At 43.0% G+C, this 16,872-nt stretch overlaps 2 protein-coding genes across 10 annotated transcripts; both read left to right on the top strand.

Moving 5' to 3' along the window:
• Positions 1-1,290: 1,290 nt before the first annotated feature.
• On the top strand, positions 1,291-6,737 carry LOC127332076 (mitochondrial import inner membrane translocase subunit TIM44-2). The gene is made up of 14 exons (XM_051358323.2): positions 1,291-1,621; positions 2,410-2,516; positions 2,722-2,796; positions 2,950-3,025; positions 3,128-3,172; positions 3,265-3,672; positions 3,758-3,826; positions 3,927-3,991; positions 4,382-4,450; positions 4,522-4,594; positions 5,134-5,238; positions 5,449-5,520; positions 5,617-5,679; positions 6,244-6,737. The coding sequence occupies exons 1-14, from the start codon at positions 1,559-1,561 to the stop codon at positions 6,376-6,378; spliced, it is 1,425 nt and encodes a 474-aa protein (XP_051214283.1). The 5' UTR covers positions 1,291-1,558; the 3' UTR covers positions 6,379-6,737.
• Positions 6,738-8,905: 2,168 nt separating this feature from the next.
• LOC127332086 (heavy metal-associated isoprenylated plant protein 23) lies at positions 8,906-15,633 on the top strand. 9 transcript variants are annotated; one of them, XM_071826006.1, is made up of 10 exons: positions 8,906-9,276; positions 10,245-12,138; positions 12,225-12,291; positions 12,392-12,475; positions 12,573-12,626; positions 14,039-14,120; positions 14,258-14,344; positions 14,490-14,644; positions 14,761-14,843; positions 15,247-15,633. In XM_071826006.1, the coding sequence occupies exons 1-2, from the start codon at positions 9,105-9,107 to the stop codon at positions 10,535-10,537; spliced, it is 465 nt and encodes a 154-aa protein (XP_071682107.1). In that variant the 5' UTR covers positions 8,906-9,104; the 3' UTR covers positions 10,538-12,138; positions 12,225-12,291; positions 12,392-12,475; positions 12,573-12,626; positions 14,039-14,120; positions 14,258-14,344; positions 14,490-14,644; positions 14,761-14,843; positions 15,247-15,633. The 9 variants fall into 9 exon arrangements, with proteins under 9 accessions (XP_071682107.1, XP_071682106.1, XP_071682105.1 ...); XM_071826005.1 differs by having other exon boundaries at positions 14,540-14,644; XM_071826004.1 differs by having other exon boundaries at positions 14,540-14,619.
• The last annotated feature ends 1,239 nt before the right edge of the window (positions 15,634-16,872 follow it).

The raw sequence follows: 16,872 nt of genomic DNA on the forward strand, positions 1-16,872 counted from the left end.
GTCACCGTACCCCGCCAACTCGACGCCGACTGCTCCCCCGGACATCGCTGACCTCCCCCGGTGCACCTGCGCACCTGCGTCTCGGCCTCCTCTACTGGTACTCCTAGCCGCTCCAGCCTCCCGAATCCGAATTGAAAGATCAAATGATACTTTGAGTTTGATCCAAAGTTGTCACAATCGTAATTCTAAATCAGACCGAAATCTCTATGCTAGGACCGCAAACCGTGAAGTCATCGCTCTTAGAATCGTTACACTTAATTTGGATCATGAAGTCATATGATCACATAGTAGAATCGGCTCGCCTTTCTCCTTCCTGCTCTCACCTAACCCCCGTTGAGAGTCGACACAGGAGAGCCGGGTCACTCCGATGCCTTCCCTGCCGGCGAGGTCGGCTGGAGGCGGCTAGGAGGAGGATGGTGCTGGCTCTCTCCGGCCAGATCTGGTACCAGCTGGTGGTGCTTCTTCTTGCAGCGGTGCTCCCATGGATGGAGCCGGAGGCGGCGGGGAGGGGTGCTTCTGGCTACTCCGAAAATAAGGCTGGCTCTAGCGGTGCCTCAGATTCGCCTGCTGCTGAGTTTAGTCTGCTTCCTCCTGGCCGTCATGGTGACGGAAAGAGGCGGTCGATGGGCGACGCTGGTGGCGAAGCTGGGAATCTGCAAGGAATTCATGGTGCTGCGTTTTCGTGGAGATCAACCTCGGTGGCCCAGGCTTGGCTGCCGACTCAAGATGCCGTAGGGCGGCTTCTCCAATTCCTGGCGCGGTGGCGTCAGGTTTTCAACCTCCATCGGAGGCCCCTTCAAGGATTCACGGCGGCGCCTCTCTTCCTACCGAAGCCAAGTGGTTTTGTCCCCGGCCTCGTCGTGGAAGGCCGTCGTTGGAGTCCTCTGTTCGCCGGCGGTAGCTTAGGACCTGATTGCTTTTCAGGTTTTTTCTTTAGGGTCCTTTCTGCACTTATGGGGGTCTGGTTCTTTTTTATTGTATCTTCTGTGGACCTCTTTGTACTTTGTACCGCACGGTTGATATTAATGAGCAGCATCTAGGCCCTTCGGGGTCGTTCCTGGTTCAAAAAAAAAATATGATCACATAGTAGTAGATTAATGATTGACAACTATGCTCTCACCAGTGACCACGATGGGTTTGGTTCAAATCCAGGCTCAGCTTTCCTCCCAAGAAAACATCATAATATTCTGACGTGTCAATTACAATTAGCCCCCTCCCGACTCTTATTTTTCTTTATTTTCCCCTAAAACTTTCCCATCCTAAAATTAGTCGGGCCTCCCTCTCTCTCTCTCTCTCTCTCTCTCTCTTCCTGCCGCAGCTTTCTTCTCCCCCAAACCCAAACAGACGCGCGGCGGCGGCGGCGACGTCCCCCTAGCCCTACCAGTCGCGGCGGCCGGGGCCGGCAGCGCCGCTCACTTCCTTCCCCGGCGCCTCTCCAGCCCTACCTCCATCTACCCCCTCCTCCCTGCCCCTTCACCTCCGGCGAGCCGCCGCCGCCGCTCGAAGAGGCCGCAGGGATCCTACCGCTCCATCGCCGTGACCTGCTTCTGCTCCAGAGATGGCGACGTCGGCGCTGCTCCGGGCTCTGAGACGCCCCTCGTCGGTGGCCGCGCTGCGATTGGTGAGTTCGATTCTCCTAGGGGCATTGGGTCGATTGCTAGAGAGGGGCGGGTGGATGACTTGTAGTACGGCTGGAATACTGGTATTTCCGCGGCAGTTTCTTGCTGCAACCTGTCCAGTTTGGCTAGTTATTATTTGTTGGCGGTGGATGCAACTGCAGGGTGCTGGGGTGGAGCGAAAAATTGCAGTTTTAGTGCACTCGGGAAATATAGTAGGGTGTTTCGATGAGATCAAGATTGCGGTTTTAGCTAGTGCATATGTGTTCCCCGCTATTGTTTTATCTTTGCACGCGACAGAAGGTAGTATAATGAGCGGCGTGCCGTGTGCTTCAGCCGAACCGTGTGCATTTCATTTATCTAGATACAGCATATGAGGATGTTCCATATGCTGTGACATAATAGCTACCACCAATCCACCATGGATTGAAGTTGTTAGGGAGGCAAAAGGCATGTGATAAATATTTATGGTTTCGGCAAACAAAAGATGAGCCTTTTGCTTGTTGTTCATGTCGTATGTGCTTAGTTCAATACATATGTGGGCACTGTAAGTTGATTAACACTTCACACCAGTAAATATCTCTATGGTACGATGACGGAGGAGTAATTTACTAATCAGTTGTAATTGTCATATAAGTGTTCCGTCCTTTTGCTTCTTCAGTATGAAAAAATGCTTGTTATATTACTGGGTTTTATTACTTACACACTTCATTTTCACACTGTATTCATCCATCGTGTTATGTATTACTGCATGCCATTTACTTACTGCCATCTGCTCCTTAACATGGTACAGGCAACGAATGGCAATGCGCAAGCTCTTTCCGGCTATAGACATTTGAACAATCGGAATCTAAGTGTTTTCAACGAGTTCTCAAAGCAGCTCAAGGGTGAGGCTAACAGGTAAAGTTTACTCTCTATGGTCTTCACTACCATGGTACCACCACAACCAAAAGGAAAATTAAACCATTTTAGCAGTGTGTATAACAATTGCTGCACCTCGTGCCTTTGGTTATATACTATCGTGGTGACCCATGATGATTGTGCAATACTGAAATGTGTTCTTTTCTTTTTCATTTTGCTTATTACTCCAATGTTTCAACTGCAGTAATCCTGAATTCCAGAAATCCATGAAGGAGTTCAGTGAGAAACTTGGTGTGGTCAAGGAAGATCTCAAAGTGAGGTATGATAAGTGGATAAAAAAGAATGCACTTCTTTCATCTCGACTTGTGTACATATAGCAGTACATTGAACTATACCTTTGTATGTAATAAGTTCCAGATTTTCTCTTGGTTTACTTGAACATTATTATGATATTATCTAATGCGTTATGCAGAACTAAGAAAACGGCTGAGACAGTTTCCAAGAGCGTTGATGATGTTTTGGCTGAAGCTGAGGCGACATCTAAAAAGGTGAGTCAACCATGATTCTTCATTAAAGATGACCGATCAAACCATGCTCTATTCATTTCTTTTTCTGTTCCATGCTCAGAATTTTGGGTTGTTCCTTTGTAGGTTACTGCGAATGTTAAGGAAAAAATATCTGCTGCTACAGAAGAGGTAGTGATAATATAAAGAAATATCAGTAAATCCAATATGGATGGTGCTTTTTGCCGAACAAGGTTTTAGTGACGTGGTGGATATCTTTACAGGTGAAGGAAAGCTTTGGACTTGGAAAAGAAGAAACTTCAAGCTTCACAGAAGGTTCAGCTGGAACTTCAAAACACGGGAAAACTGAGGCGTCCTCACATTCAGATGACAAATCCCAAGATGCCACAAGTAGCTATATACTGTTTAATAAACTGAGGTCAACATTGTCAGCGGCTTCACCAGTTGTATCCGGTGCATTTGCAAAATTACGGGACACGAGAGTCTCAACTTTAGCTAAGCAGGGATATGAAATTGTCAAAGATGAGCTAAGCTCTGGCTCTAGCAGAAAGAAGAAAAATCTTGCCAGGCGTGCTTCTGCTGCTGTAGAGAAGAGCACAAGAACTGAAATAGTTTTTGTGCCAACAAAGAAGTCAGTATTGGGTGAAAAATGGGAAGCACTCAAGAATAAGGTATCTTAAGAGGGGACCTCTGAAGTTACCTCCTATTTTTTCCACACGAGTCTACCATCTAAAAACCTTTTTTCTCTGTATAAAGATGCAAGGTCATCCAGTCTACAAGAGAGTGAATAAGTACACCAAACCTGTTGTAACCAAGGGACAAGAGGTATCATCAGAACGCTTTAAAGTTAATGTTTTTTTTTTTATTTTCTATTAAACTGTGGGTCATGTGTATTGACTTTTATGTTCTGCACTTGCAAATGCAGGTAGCTGAGGATGTCCGAGAAAGATGGGAGACGAGTGACCATCCAGTAGTTCAGAAAATTCAAGAGTACGATTGCACTTCATTATAAACTTTGTTTGTTTCAACCTCGATTATATATGCTATTTATTTCTGCATTTAGCACATTGTTTCTTTTTTTTAATGATTGCACTTCATTATATTAACTTTGCTTGGTTCAACCTTGACTAATGATGCTATTTATTTCTGCACTTAGAACATTACTTTCTGTTTTTTTAAGCCATGCATGGTAACTGCCAAGTGCATTCATGGTAGCAACATTCAGCCGTGCTTCTACGTATTCATACAAATATAGATTCAAACCTAATGCGACTATCTATTCTTGCTGTTTTAAAACACTTGATATGTTTTCTGTTTATTTGGTCGTATATAATTTATCCAATGATTCTCTTCTTACTTGTCTTTATTCCTTCCATGCAGTATTAATGAAACTATTTTTGAAGAGACCGCTACTGCAGAATCTTTCAAGGAAATTCGGCGACGAGACCCGTAAGACATGCAACTTTACTTTCAGAGGTTTCTGAATGTTTCTGAATTATATTCTACCATTTCGTCCACAGATCCTTTTCATTATCTGATTTTCTTGGTGATGTTCAAGACATGATCAAGCCTGTTCTTACTGGATATTCAAAGGTAAACTTTGTCTAGCTAAGAAAAAAAATAATCATGTGCTCTTCTTGTCTTTGTCTAGCCTGTTCTTACTGCATATTCAAAGGTAAACTTGGAAAACAAAGTCACAAAGATTTACAAGAACAAATTTGCCTCACGGCAATACTCTCACGAAGTTTGAACTGAATGATTCATGATCCCACTCAAGGAGGGGATCCCTCTGTCGCTGCCCATTTTTTTCTTAAATCCTTGCGCTCTTTGCCCTGCTCTTGAAAATCCTTTGGTTTATTTTCTTTCCATACACCCCACATCATGTAGATGAGTTGATGAGAATGCTACTGAAGCTTCTTTGTTGCTGCTTGTCTGTCGCGTTTATAGTTTGATCCCACCAGCTTTTGATCTGGTTGTTTCTTCTTTTTATTATTATACTCGTTAACTTATGTAAGAAAGTGGTGCGAAATTATTCACTATATGCTGTCTAATACTACTATATATGAAAATAATGTGCACATTGGTAGATATTCTTGGCGATTTATCATCCAAAATTATCTGTTATTGTTCAGGGTGATGTGAAGACTTTAAAAAAGTATTGCACCAAGGAAATGCTTGAACGCTGCACAGGAGAGAGGAACGCATATGCAACACAAGGCATGTTTTTTGACCACAAAGTAAGTCAATGTGCATCTACAGTTTTCTTAGATTTCTATGTAAATGCAGCCAGCCCCTCTCTAGATTTTAGTTCACTCATACAAACTATATATGGTGTTCACAACACTACAGTTTATTGCTCCTAAGCTGGACTACTAACACAAGCTGCGTAATAGCATGCACATTTAGTTTTAAAGATTTATATTTGTGAATTTCCATTGTTTTTGCAGATTCTGCACATTTCAGATGCTGATGTAAAGGAAACAAAGATGTTGGGATCTGCACCCATCATTTTGGTAGTGGTAAGTGCTTAGTACAGGTTGATTGTTTTGCTTTTTGTTTCATTTTTGTTATCTGTTCTGCTTACAGTGTATCTTGTTTCCAAAACTCCGTTTCAGTTCCAAACACAGGAGATTCATTGTATTCGTGATAGAGAAGGAGAAGTAACTGAAGGAGGACAGGTAGGTTATGTAACTTCCTTTTTGTGTTTATGTATTTTTGATGTGTGGTAGGCTCATATATGCTAGCTCCGTTGTTAATTCAGCAATTGCTGGCTTTTTACATGTATTCTTATACTGACTCCATGCTTGATCAAATTTATTTGTGCATGGATTTGTTTTGCTTGAAAATTCTGCTATAGTGGCACAATTTGTTAAAAGCTTGAACTTGAACTTGGACTTGACTAGTATTTCATAGACGTTTCTGTCAGTTCATGCTGTCTCCAATACTTGAACTTGGACTTGACTAGTATTTCATAGATGTTTCTGTCAGTTCTCGTGTTAGAGTTTTATAGCCAGCAGTTTGTTGAATTAAGGTCGTAGGTTTAAGCTCTTTTTATTTATTTATAAATGTGGATGCTCGAAAGTATGGATGAGGACTAAGCATACATGATTGCCTGCACTGCACCCCCTTAACCGGTTTAAACTGTAAAGGCATATAATGTCTCTTAATTGACAGGTGACATTGTAGTCCATATTTGTAATTAGATGAAGTGATAGACCTGTTTTTGTTTTGAATTATGCTAGGATACCATCCGGACTGTCTATTATCAGTGGGCGATGCAACTCATGGATAGCGACGAGGTCCCAGAAGAAGAATCGTATTACGCAGTTTGGCGGTTGCGTGACATGCAGGCTATGGGCGTCAAAGCTCTTATATAGGAGTAGGTCTTCTTTCGCTTGACTCTTCATTCGGATCAGTCACCGCCACTGGGGGCACTGCTATCGGAATGGGAGAACCTAACCGTTCCAACTTTCACCACTCAGACAGACTATGCCACTGCATCTCTCAGTGCAAGAAATTTTCGGCAGAAATTTTCTTCAGTTTGTAGCCGTCCCAGTCTCCCCTCGCATTATTTTCAGTGATGTGTAGCTTAATGGGTATGTTTTGCGCAAAACCAGCTCCTTTTTGACATGTTGGTTGAAAAACGATGGTTTGGAAAAGGAATGCACCGGAAGGGTCTTACAGCACCGTATCCGGGTAGCAATAATTTGTGAATGAAAGCAGCCACAGTTTTTTTGCAAGTGCTCTGTGGACAAAGCTGTTCTACTGCAATTGTTCGCTTGATTGCTAACATGTTGCTGGCTGCTGGTAACTTGACAAATGTTCTTGTTTATCTTGTATAATCCAGATTGCACATAGAGGGCGACTTTGTCATGTACTGTTGCTTCAGTGGTAGTATCATATTATTGCGCCAGTTCCCTGTATCAAATATCAAACACCAGTGCAGTGCGTGACAGCTCCCAAGCCCAGGAGTCCAGGACATGTCTACCGCTTTTAGACTGACGGTAATATTGGTAAGCTAGTCTGCGATGGGATTGCAATAGGCTGTCACATATGATCACTGTTCGTTTTCCCGCCCCTTTTCCCCTGTCAAGCTTGTCGACATCATGGAACCACTTGGCGTGATATGTTTAGAGTTTAGACACAGGAGTGCCCCTTAGATATTGCTGTTGCCCCAGCAAGATCTTTTTGCCAACTTCATAAACTATCTGCTGGTGAAATGTATTGTAGATGGCAATGTAATGTGATATTTTGCCAGTTGCGTCCACTCGTGGGCGCACCGATCTGATCCTTTCGAGAAAGGCGCAACCGCAGAGCTAGCGATGTGATCCTACTACGTGTTGGTTTTTGGGCGCATTTGTTGGTTGCCATCACGGTTGGTATGGAGTCAATTCGCAAACCTATCTACCCTCCCCTGGCTTTCTCTCAGTTTCTCCGACGCTCTGCTCTGCTCTCCTGCTTCTTGGAATTTGTTGTCGACGACACCGTGGTGAAAGACGACTCTTGTATTTTGTGTTGTCTATCTCTTTGACCTGCTGAACAATGGTAGATGGTCCTAGCACTATTGTTCAGCGCAATGAATGATGATATGCCGTTTGTTCGGAACCACAAGAGAGCAGCAGAAAGGCAAAGATAAACCATGCTCGATCACGAACTAAAACCCATAAAAATCCAGAAACACAGTTTGGCGCCGTCTGTTTGACAGCCCCCACGGTCTCCTGTTGGGCATATTGCTCCTTTGCGACTGATACCAATGATGGTGCATTGCAATGATCGGGTATAGTGTACTACCATGTAGCCTGAACTCTGTTGACGCCTGACATTGTTGCCAATAATTGGTTTGTTGGCCAGCAATTTTAGCACTGATACATCTCGGCCAACTGCAGATGATTCCATCGTCACAGGCCCCGCACCATTAGCGGCAACCCAAAGCTACAAAGCTTTCTAATAGTATGTTGTTCCCAACGCATTTTTCAACCCACGTAAAAACATTCAGAAAGTTGGGGCCGGCGCAGAGAAGATGAGAGCAGAGCAGCAATGCCAGTGCCACTCCCTCGTCGTGGATGGTGCCCATGAAACCGAGCACGCAACCGTCGACGATAGGAACCAGCAGAAGCAGCAGCAGGACATGGGCGTCGTCGTCTCGTCTCGACTCACCAACCATTCGTCGACATGCGCGACGCTGAATTCGACAGGGACGCGCCTCCTGGTCGATGGCGTGCTGCCCGTGTCCCAGACCTACCGCCTGTAAATAAATTCTATCGGTAACTCGCAAGCTGGTGAGTGGTACACTCTTGCTCTGTCGCTCCTATCCTCTTCCCCCTCACATTGCACTTATGCAGCGACAGAGCAGGTACACTCTTGCAACTTTGCAAGAAATATCTTAAGCCAAGCACAGTAACATTAGCCCATTATCATTATAGAACAGTGCCATTATTTTCTGGGTTTATTGTTTTTCTCCTCCAATCTTGTCCCTGAAAACCTTTCTGCGTCTGCACTTAATTACACTTCAGAAGCTCAGAGCGGCCTTTCTCTCGTCTAGCTTTTGTGCACCTTGTCCTGGCTATGCGCTTTTCCAAAGGCTTCACCAAGGAGGTTGCATGCATGCACTGGTGCACACATGGTTGCACAAGACAGGAGGGCAGGCCATAGCTAGACAGGCTAGGCCACTGTGGCTCCCGAGCGAGAACCATCTCTTGCTTGCACAAGACATTGATTTCCTTGGCAGCTCTTGTCCTCTCCCTTTCCTCACATCATTGATTTCCTGGTTCACATCAAGCGCAACCACTGCTGCGAGAGGAGGGAAAAAGGTATCCCATAGTCCTTTTCCAAGGCTCTGTTGTCACTGCGCAAGGAGCAGGACACGCAGCTGCTGCACACACACACAGCATAAATAGCATATAAAGAGCAGCTTCCTCCCTCTCATACTGCCTCGTATCATATCTTTGGTCGTCAGGGGGTCTTCTTGGTTCTTTAAAACTTCTTCTCCATCTTCTTGAGTCTTGCTGGTGTAGTTGTTGAGAGATTGGGAGAGAGAGAGAGAGAGAGAGAGAGAGAGAGAGAGAGAGAGAGAGAGAGAGAGAGAGAGAGAGAGCTTGCAGCAATGGGATTGGGACGCACCTTGGAGTTCCTGTCTGAGATGTTTGGGGGTGGTGAAGGCCACGGCTACGACAGGAGGAGGAAGAGGAGGCAGATGCGGACGGTGGAGCTCAAGGTCGCCATGGACTGCGAGGGGTGCGAGCGCAAGGTCAAGAACGCACTCTCCCACATGAAAGGTTCGACCTCAGCCTCTCTCTGCTCGTCTTCTTAGAAGAGCGAACAAGGCATGTGCACGCATCGTAGTTCATCTTGCTGCACCACATTTTACGTTTTTACAATATGGTTTGAGCTGGATTTGTACTTGCGCTTCGATTAAAAAGAAGTCTTAACAAAAGCATGTAGTAGTATGATACGAGTAGAACTGAACTGTCTGAAACATTAGTTGCAGGCTCACTTGAAACAGGAAATCGTTTCTGATTGAGAACATTTGGACCGAGAACTGATTCATATCGCTAGCATATAAACCGAAACTTGTTGTGTTAGCTCTTGAACAAATCATGACCTGTGTTCTCAACTCCTTGAAAGTTTCCACCTCTATCTCTGCTCCTCTGCTCAGCTAGTTACGAGAACAGATAATAACAGGGTTTTCCTTCCCTAAAGCACAAATGCACAATAACAGAGTTTTTCTTCCTTTAATCTGCGCACATATCAACTGTAACAATATGCTCTGAAAATATTGCATGTACTCTAGGTTTACTTATATTTGATGTAAAAAGAAGTCCTATAATAAGGCTATAAGTATGCGAAACATTAATCTTGTTAGAGATGTGAGTAGGACTTCTCTGACGAAATTTTCGTGGCCTCACTAGAATGCCATTTATACAAGAAAATATATTCAGGGCGTATTGCATGTAGGACAATGAATTGAAGTAAATTTCCCAGAGGGAGGCTTTAGCTTGCTTGGAGAACTCTAGCACCATGTCCTTACTGAACATAAACACATGGACTAAATATCACGAATGTTCTTCAAACATGCTTTATGCATTCAAAGCCTGCACCAGATGGGCTCTGCTAATTTTGCATCTTTAGTTACATCTGAACCCAAAGCATTCAAAAGCTGCACCAGATATGTACAAACCAATGAAATTGACATCACATTACGGGGATTTAGAACTCGATCTAATTACGAGCTTTGTGATTCCAGGGGTGCGATCAGTGGACATCAACAGGAAGCAGCAGAAGGTGACGGTGGTAGGCTACGCGGAGGAGAGCAAGGTGCTGAAGAAGGCGCGGTCCACGGGCAAGAAGGTCGAGATATGGCCCTACGTGCCGTACAGCCAAGTCAGCCAGCCCTACGTCGCCGGCACCTATGACAAGCGGGCCCCGGCCGGCTACGTCAGGAGGGCCGAGCCCGGCTACAGCCAGGTTAGCAGGCAGCACGACGAGCTCACCGACATGTTCAACGACGAGAACGCAAACTCCTGCTCCATCATGTGAAAGAGAAAGCATATGGATAGTGGGTTCCTCTGCATCTGAAAGTGTTGACTGTACTGCATGGTGATGATGTTTGCAAGTAGAGCTCAAGTATTGAAGTATGAATGTTTGTTTGCGATGCTGATTTGCTGATTAAGTCCACTGTTAGTTATTCAACTACCAGCTCGCTGACATGTTCATCAACGATAAGAGTGCGAACTCCTGCTCCGTCACGTCAAAGAAAAACACTTTTCCTATTAAACAGCTAGCTGTTTTACAATTGGGAAACAGCTACCTTTTTGGCCGTCCGATGTATTCACCAATCTTGGTGCATCTCTATCTAGCTTCTACTTTGTGCCCCGTTGAGTCTCCCCGCACTCCCCCGACTTTCCTTTTCAGTGTGATTTTTGAAATTTCATTTTCCTTTCATTTATTCTGTCGGAGTCTGCGGGGAGGCGGAGGAATGGCGGAGTAGGATTCGGCGAAGCCGCAACTAGCTCGACTGGTGTTGGAGGGGTCGGCGGCTGCAGCGGCGGCGCACCCTGCTTGGCCTGCATCGGTCTGCACCAGAGCGGGGAGTGCTGCTACGCCGCAGCCGGCGGAAGGTGCAATGGGGGGAGGTGTTCGGTTCCTCATGTTCTTCGTCGTCCACCGGGGAAGAGGTCGCCGATTCGCGAGCGCAGAAGTCCTAGTTCCCGCCATCGTGATGGGTAATTGCTTGTTCCCATGTCCTCTTGATTTGTGTTCTCTAATGGGGGTGGACGGATCCTAGCACGCCTCTGTCGTCCGTGACTGCTCCGGGGTCACCAGGAGGAGGGAACGCGGAGGAGGGAAACCAGGTAGGCAAGAAAATGATGCGAGGACGCGGGTGTTAGGCTGTTGCCTTTTGTGTTTCGCTGCAGGGATCGCTTGAGATTGGACTGCTCAGATGCTATTGTAGAGATTTGACCTTCTCTTTTTTGTAGAGCCGCATCAGCTGTGAGTTGGTTTTGGAGCCGCATCAGCTGTTGTTGATGCTTCGCATGTGTAGTACCTCTGCTTATGCGTGATGTAGTGCTCGATTTATTGGACGTTTTAGGTAGTGTTTGGTCTAAATCTGTTCATCTGGGTTGGAGCTCCTTGCAGATGATCTAGGGCATTTGGGATATTGTCGATTTGTAGTTGGAGATAGGTAGCTAGATTTGTTAGTTTGACCTGAATGTGTTCATCTGTGCTGAGAGTAGCTGCAGATATTTTTGGGCGTTCTGGGGTTAATTTTGAGAGGATTATACATATGTAAATGCTATACAATGTTGTATATGTTCTAAATGCAGAGAGAATAGCTATATAAATTGTTGTGTTTGATTTCTTTTGTAGATGCCCATGTATTTGGCTAGATGAAGTTGGGTTGTGAATTTAGTTTAAGACTGAGTCGTATTTCTTTGTTCTCTTATGAGGAATCCGTATGATGTTGGGTTGTTTGTCTCTGCGCTACAACCTGTTCATTTTTTTGTTTCTGTGTTGTGTCCATGCCTACTGCACTTTATTGTTGCTCTTATGATCTTGTTTTTCCTTCTCTTGCCACTAGTCCGGTAGAAGGAAACAACAACAATGGAAAATCCAGCAGCAAAAGATTACACGCTGAGGTATTGTTGGGCATCCTCCCTTGATTTAAATTGCATTCCTATCTCAGGCATAATATCAGAACTTACTGCTGACTCATCTTGTGCAGTACCATTTGTAGCATCTTGTTCAGTATCTTGTGCATCATTATCTAAAATTTCTCCACGGCTTGTTCAGTTATGTTCTTCACCTCCTTTTCTTGGTTTTCATCAGGCGATTCAGATTTATCTTTCTTGGATCATCATGTTGACCAATGTCTGCACTCCTTTTATCCAGGTTCCAAGAATGATCAAAATCATGGTTATGTTCTTCATCTTCTTCGTCATCTTCTTCAGCAACCTAACATGATAACATTCTCAAGTAATTAATTTAATTTTTATTGATTACTTATTTGTTTTTGTACTATATTTTTTTGCCGTAGACACTGTTGGCCTTTTTTTTTTCTTAACTCATCCAGATGCATGTCATCAAACATAGTTGAGCCCCATGGATTATCATCAGCTTCTTCCAAGTGAGTATATGTTCGACGTTGCAGATGGTCCTTCATCATCCATTAATTAGGTTCCGTGCATAAGTTTGTAATGTGAGCATGTTGTAGTCATATGCATTTCGAATATGATAAGTATTTCTAATTGTGTTAATGAAATAGCTTACATGAGATATATATTGATGTTTTTGATCCTCAAATATGAATCTTCCTGCTTTGTTTCTTGCTTGTAGTTCATTTTGGATTCTTTCAGTAGCTAGACACCATGTATTGTCATCATTGGCTGGTGATGATAAACTCCGGATATCTCCCTAGAGTATATTTTGTTATTTTACATCTTCTATTTTGTATATGCAAAATTAAATATAGATTTGTTCATTATTTTTGAGAGCTTAGTAGTACTTACCTGATATTTGCAATTTCCGATTTGCAGCGTATATCCAGGTCGCCCCTTAGCAACGCCATGCATGAAAATGTGTGCTGCAATTTGTATTTTGATAATTCTGTTTAGCGCATAAAAGTATTTTTGTGAAAGTAAATACTAGAAGAAAAAGGGCTTCCTACGACTGTATTTTCTGAATATGCTATCTGTTTTTTTAAATAGTACCTTTAATAATAAGTCGTCATTCATTTGTGCAATTGTATTTCCACCATTTATCCCCTGCAAGAAAAGAATATATATCATGAATTAGATGCAGCGATAAAAGTATTTCTTATTCCATCTATCTTTCATTGTTTTAGCATTTCATTCATTCATTTTGTCCATCATCTATCTTTCATTTTCAGTTAGTAGTTCAGTCACTCTTCAGTTTGTACTTCAGTCTTCACTTTTTCAGAATATAATTCGTTTAGTTTGTGAGACCCTCAGTTAGAGCAGCGGTAGTCCATGAATTGTCTCAGTCTCCCAGTCTCTCATTTTTCACTCCCTATTTTAGTTTAGTTTTGCATTGTCCCTCATTTTCGGCTTCTCATTCTTCAGTGTTCAGTTCATCAACTTTTTAGTCAAGTCATGAAAATATAAACTAATTCTATCTTTATTAATCCTTCATTTCTAGTTTTCATTTATTTAGTGACTCATTATTCTTAGTTTTCATTGATCATTTTTCTTCATTCATTTTGTAGCAGCCCATTGTATGTCCCTTCCATCGTTCTTAGTTCCTTCACTCTTTCATTTTTCAGTTTCTATTTCATTAGTCTTGGCCCCTAATTGTTTCTTCGATTTCAGAGTTCAGATGCTCTTTGTCAGTTTCTTTCTTTCTTCGTTCATTCATTCATTCTTAATTTATTTCTCTGTTTTCTTAATTCCCTCAGGTGCCAGTCCTTCTTTCTTCAGTCCTCCCTTATGCATGCCATTAGTTCTTTAGTTATCTTTCTCTATGTCATCCACGTTTCATTCATTCCTTCTTTTTATTAAATGCTTCATTTGTTGATTTCAGAGTTCAGATGCTCGTGTGGATGCTTGCTCGCTCGCTTGTGTGTAAGGTTGTAGCAGCTCATCTCCGTCCGTGCATGAATCAGGTGCGAACATTTTCTTCTTAACCCATGTTTCTTCCTCACTTACTAGATTCATTCGGACCTAAGGTCGTACCAACTCATCTCCGTCGGCATGAATCAGGTGCCAACATTTCCTTTTAACCCCTATTTTTCTAGCACAGATCAACTTTGGACCTAAGGATGTAGCTACTCATCTCCCGTCCAGCATGGATCAGGTGCCAACATCAGTAGCTGCGAATATCATCTAGGTAGCTCTCTATCTGTCATTATACATTGCTCATTTATATAGCTATTCATTTTTGCCTACGCAATGTGTTTTTAATCCTGCTTTTTGTAGTATTTCATTATCTCAATCACTTACTATGTATTTCTTTTTCACATATGTATTCCTAGATGTCGAGATCCAATCCAACCTACTGACCTAGTTGCTCATCTTCGGACAGCTTTGTATCAGTTGCTTTCAGCAGCCCATGCACTCCTAGTCTAGGCACATCCCTATCCGATGCTACTTACACCTCTCTGAGTATGCTCTCTCATTTTACGTCTATGTTAGTTCTGACACTCATCTCTGTATGCCAACCTAATGTTCTTTGATCGTGGGTTTCGTAGTATTTCATTAACTAAATCACTAACTATGTATTCTTTTTCACCCCTGTATTCCTAGACGTCGAGATCCAATCTGACGTACTGACCTAGTTCCTCATCTTCGGCGCCTGGTTTTCAGCAGCCAATGTACTCCTCTTCAAGGTACATCTCTATCCGATTGTACTTCTACCTCTCTGATGATGTCTCTCGTTTACATTTATGTGATGTTGCTCTGTCTCTGTTCCTATGTTTGTAGATTTGAAAAGTTGTTCCTAATGCAATAGAAGGAAAAGGCAAGTGGCCTAGTGCACTATTACTTTTAAAAGAGAGTTTTGGGTTATCAGTCTTATATGATCATGCAACATTTTCCTACCTGGATGTTGTCAAAAGCACTTGTAGATTCACATTTCAGTTGGTTCCAAAAGTAACTTAAGTGTTTCTCTGTAATAGGGGAAGTAAAACTTGAATAAGAGTGCATCGTAATTAGTGTTAGTTTTCAGATCAAGGTATGCAACTACATACATCAAACGATAAAACTGCTGACAGTGAAACTTTTGTGTTTCAGTTGTTAAGAAGATCGGGACCATACCGTTGGGTGTACAGCATCTCCAAGTGGAAGTAGGGTTTCTTGCGAAAATTCATGTCCTTTCTTCTTGTACGGTGTTGTATTTCTCTTTCGTCCATTGTTTTGGGGTAGGATCCTGTCGATCTGGATCCTGAGAGGAGCAGCGAATGGCTGGAGCACGGGAGGTGTTTGCTTGCTGAAGAAGACGGCCGGACAACTGTTTTGGGCCTTGTAGGGTCATGCACGAGCTGAGTTTTCATGTTTCGTTTGTAACGTTAAGCTGGTTGCATTTTTCGTGGGCTGTTTTGCTGGCATCGGACACAAAAACAGCCTGTAACTCAAAATCTGTCTGTTTATGTTAATGAAACAGACACATTTTTCATTAAACTGAGTGTTGCTCTTTGTTATGTTCACAAGACAGCGCTGTCTTCATTTGGTTGGTCCAGAAAAAGTGCCTGTTTACGAATTGGAAAACAGCTAGCTGCTGTATAGGCAGTCCCAAGAAAAAACATATGCATATGCTCCTCTGGCAGAGTCCCGTTCAGCTTAAAAGGCCACAAACGGCATTTGGTGGGCCGCCGACGTGTCCGTTTACAGGTATATCCTCTGCATCGTGGACACAACTAGTGATATCTGAAGTGTTCACTATCTGAACATTGACAATGTTTTCAAATTGATCTGACGTGCTCAAGTATTGAAGTATGATTATAATTTTGGAATGCTGACTGAGACCACTATTGACTGCTAAAGCATGACATGGTAAAAGCATATGATGGCAATGGTATGGCACCATGATTGCAATGGTATGGCAACATCATAAAGTCAAAATAAAAGAATTTCATGCATGTTTTGACAAAAGTAGTCCACAGGTACCGAGCAAAACGACCACTAGTACAAAACCAGGTATTAGAGATGGTTCTTATACACAGCCCGGAGCCGGTTTCTCAATCCGGCTCTAAGCCATGGTCTCTAATAACATGAGTTTTGGAACCGGCTTACAAAAACCGTCTCTAAACGTAAGGCCTTAGTCAGCTAAAAAAACAACCGGACTCTAATACCATATTATCAGAGCCAGTTGACCTAAAACCACCCGACTCAAATAATATGCAACCTCACTCGGCTCAGAAGTAAAACTGACTCCAATAGTAGTGAAAGAATTTTAAAAAAGGGTGTGGCTATGTCTCAGTTGACTGAGATTTTCTTAAGTCTCAGTCAACTCAGAAAAGTGCAACTACAGTTCAAAAAAAAGTGCAACTCGGTTCAGTTGCACATTTCTATCAGAAAAGTGCAATTGCACTTTTTTAACAGAAAAGTGCAACTCAAAGCACACATTTTTGTAAGTGACTTAGACTTAAGAAAATCTCAGTTGACTGAGACATAGCAAAACCGTTTAAAAAATGCAGCCCTGCCCCATGGCAGGGAAACCATGCAAGCACATATATACGTATGTACTTTAGAACAATGTGAGCACATGCTGCACAGGTGAAGTTCAAAGTCCTAACTTTCAGGGTGAAAATCCAAGGTCCGGTCTTAATTGGTTGTGCCTGGTAATGGTCTTATTGAAGATATTGTTTTGAGAGCGGGGACTATCTCCCACTACAAGAAATGGGATATTTGTTGACGAAA

The sequence above is a fragment of the Lolium perenne genome, chromosome 2, assembly GCF_019359855.2.
Source record: "Lolium perenne isolate Kyuss_39 chromosome 2, Kyuss_2.0, whole genome shotgun sequence".
Classification (NCBI taxonomy): domain Eukaryota; kingdom Viridiplantae; phylum Streptophyta; class Magnoliopsida; order Poales; family Poaceae; genus Lolium; species Lolium perenne.

Bases quoted from the DNA above. Each gene is read 5' to 3' on its own strand.
- LOC127332076 (XM_051358323.2), top strand. From the start codon at position 1,559: ATGGCGACGTCGGCGCTGCTCCGGGCTCTGAGACGCCCCTCGTCGGTG. The intron at 3,173-3,264 runs GTAGTGATAATA...ATATCTTTACAG, and splicing joins TATCTGCTGCTACAGAAGAG to GTGAAGGAAAGCTTTGGACT. The intron at 4,451-4,521 runs GTAAGACATGCA...TTTCGTCCACAG, and splicing joins GAAATTCGGCGACGAGACCC to ATCCTTTTCATTATCTGATT.
- LOC127332086 (XM_071826006.1), top strand. From the start codon at position 9,105: ATGGGATTGGGACGCACCTTGGAGTTCCTGTCTGAGATGTTTGGGGGT. The intron at 9,277-10,244 runs GTTCGACCTCAG...TTGTGATTCCAG, and splicing joins CGCACTCTCCCACATGAAAG to GGGTGCGATCAGTGGACATC.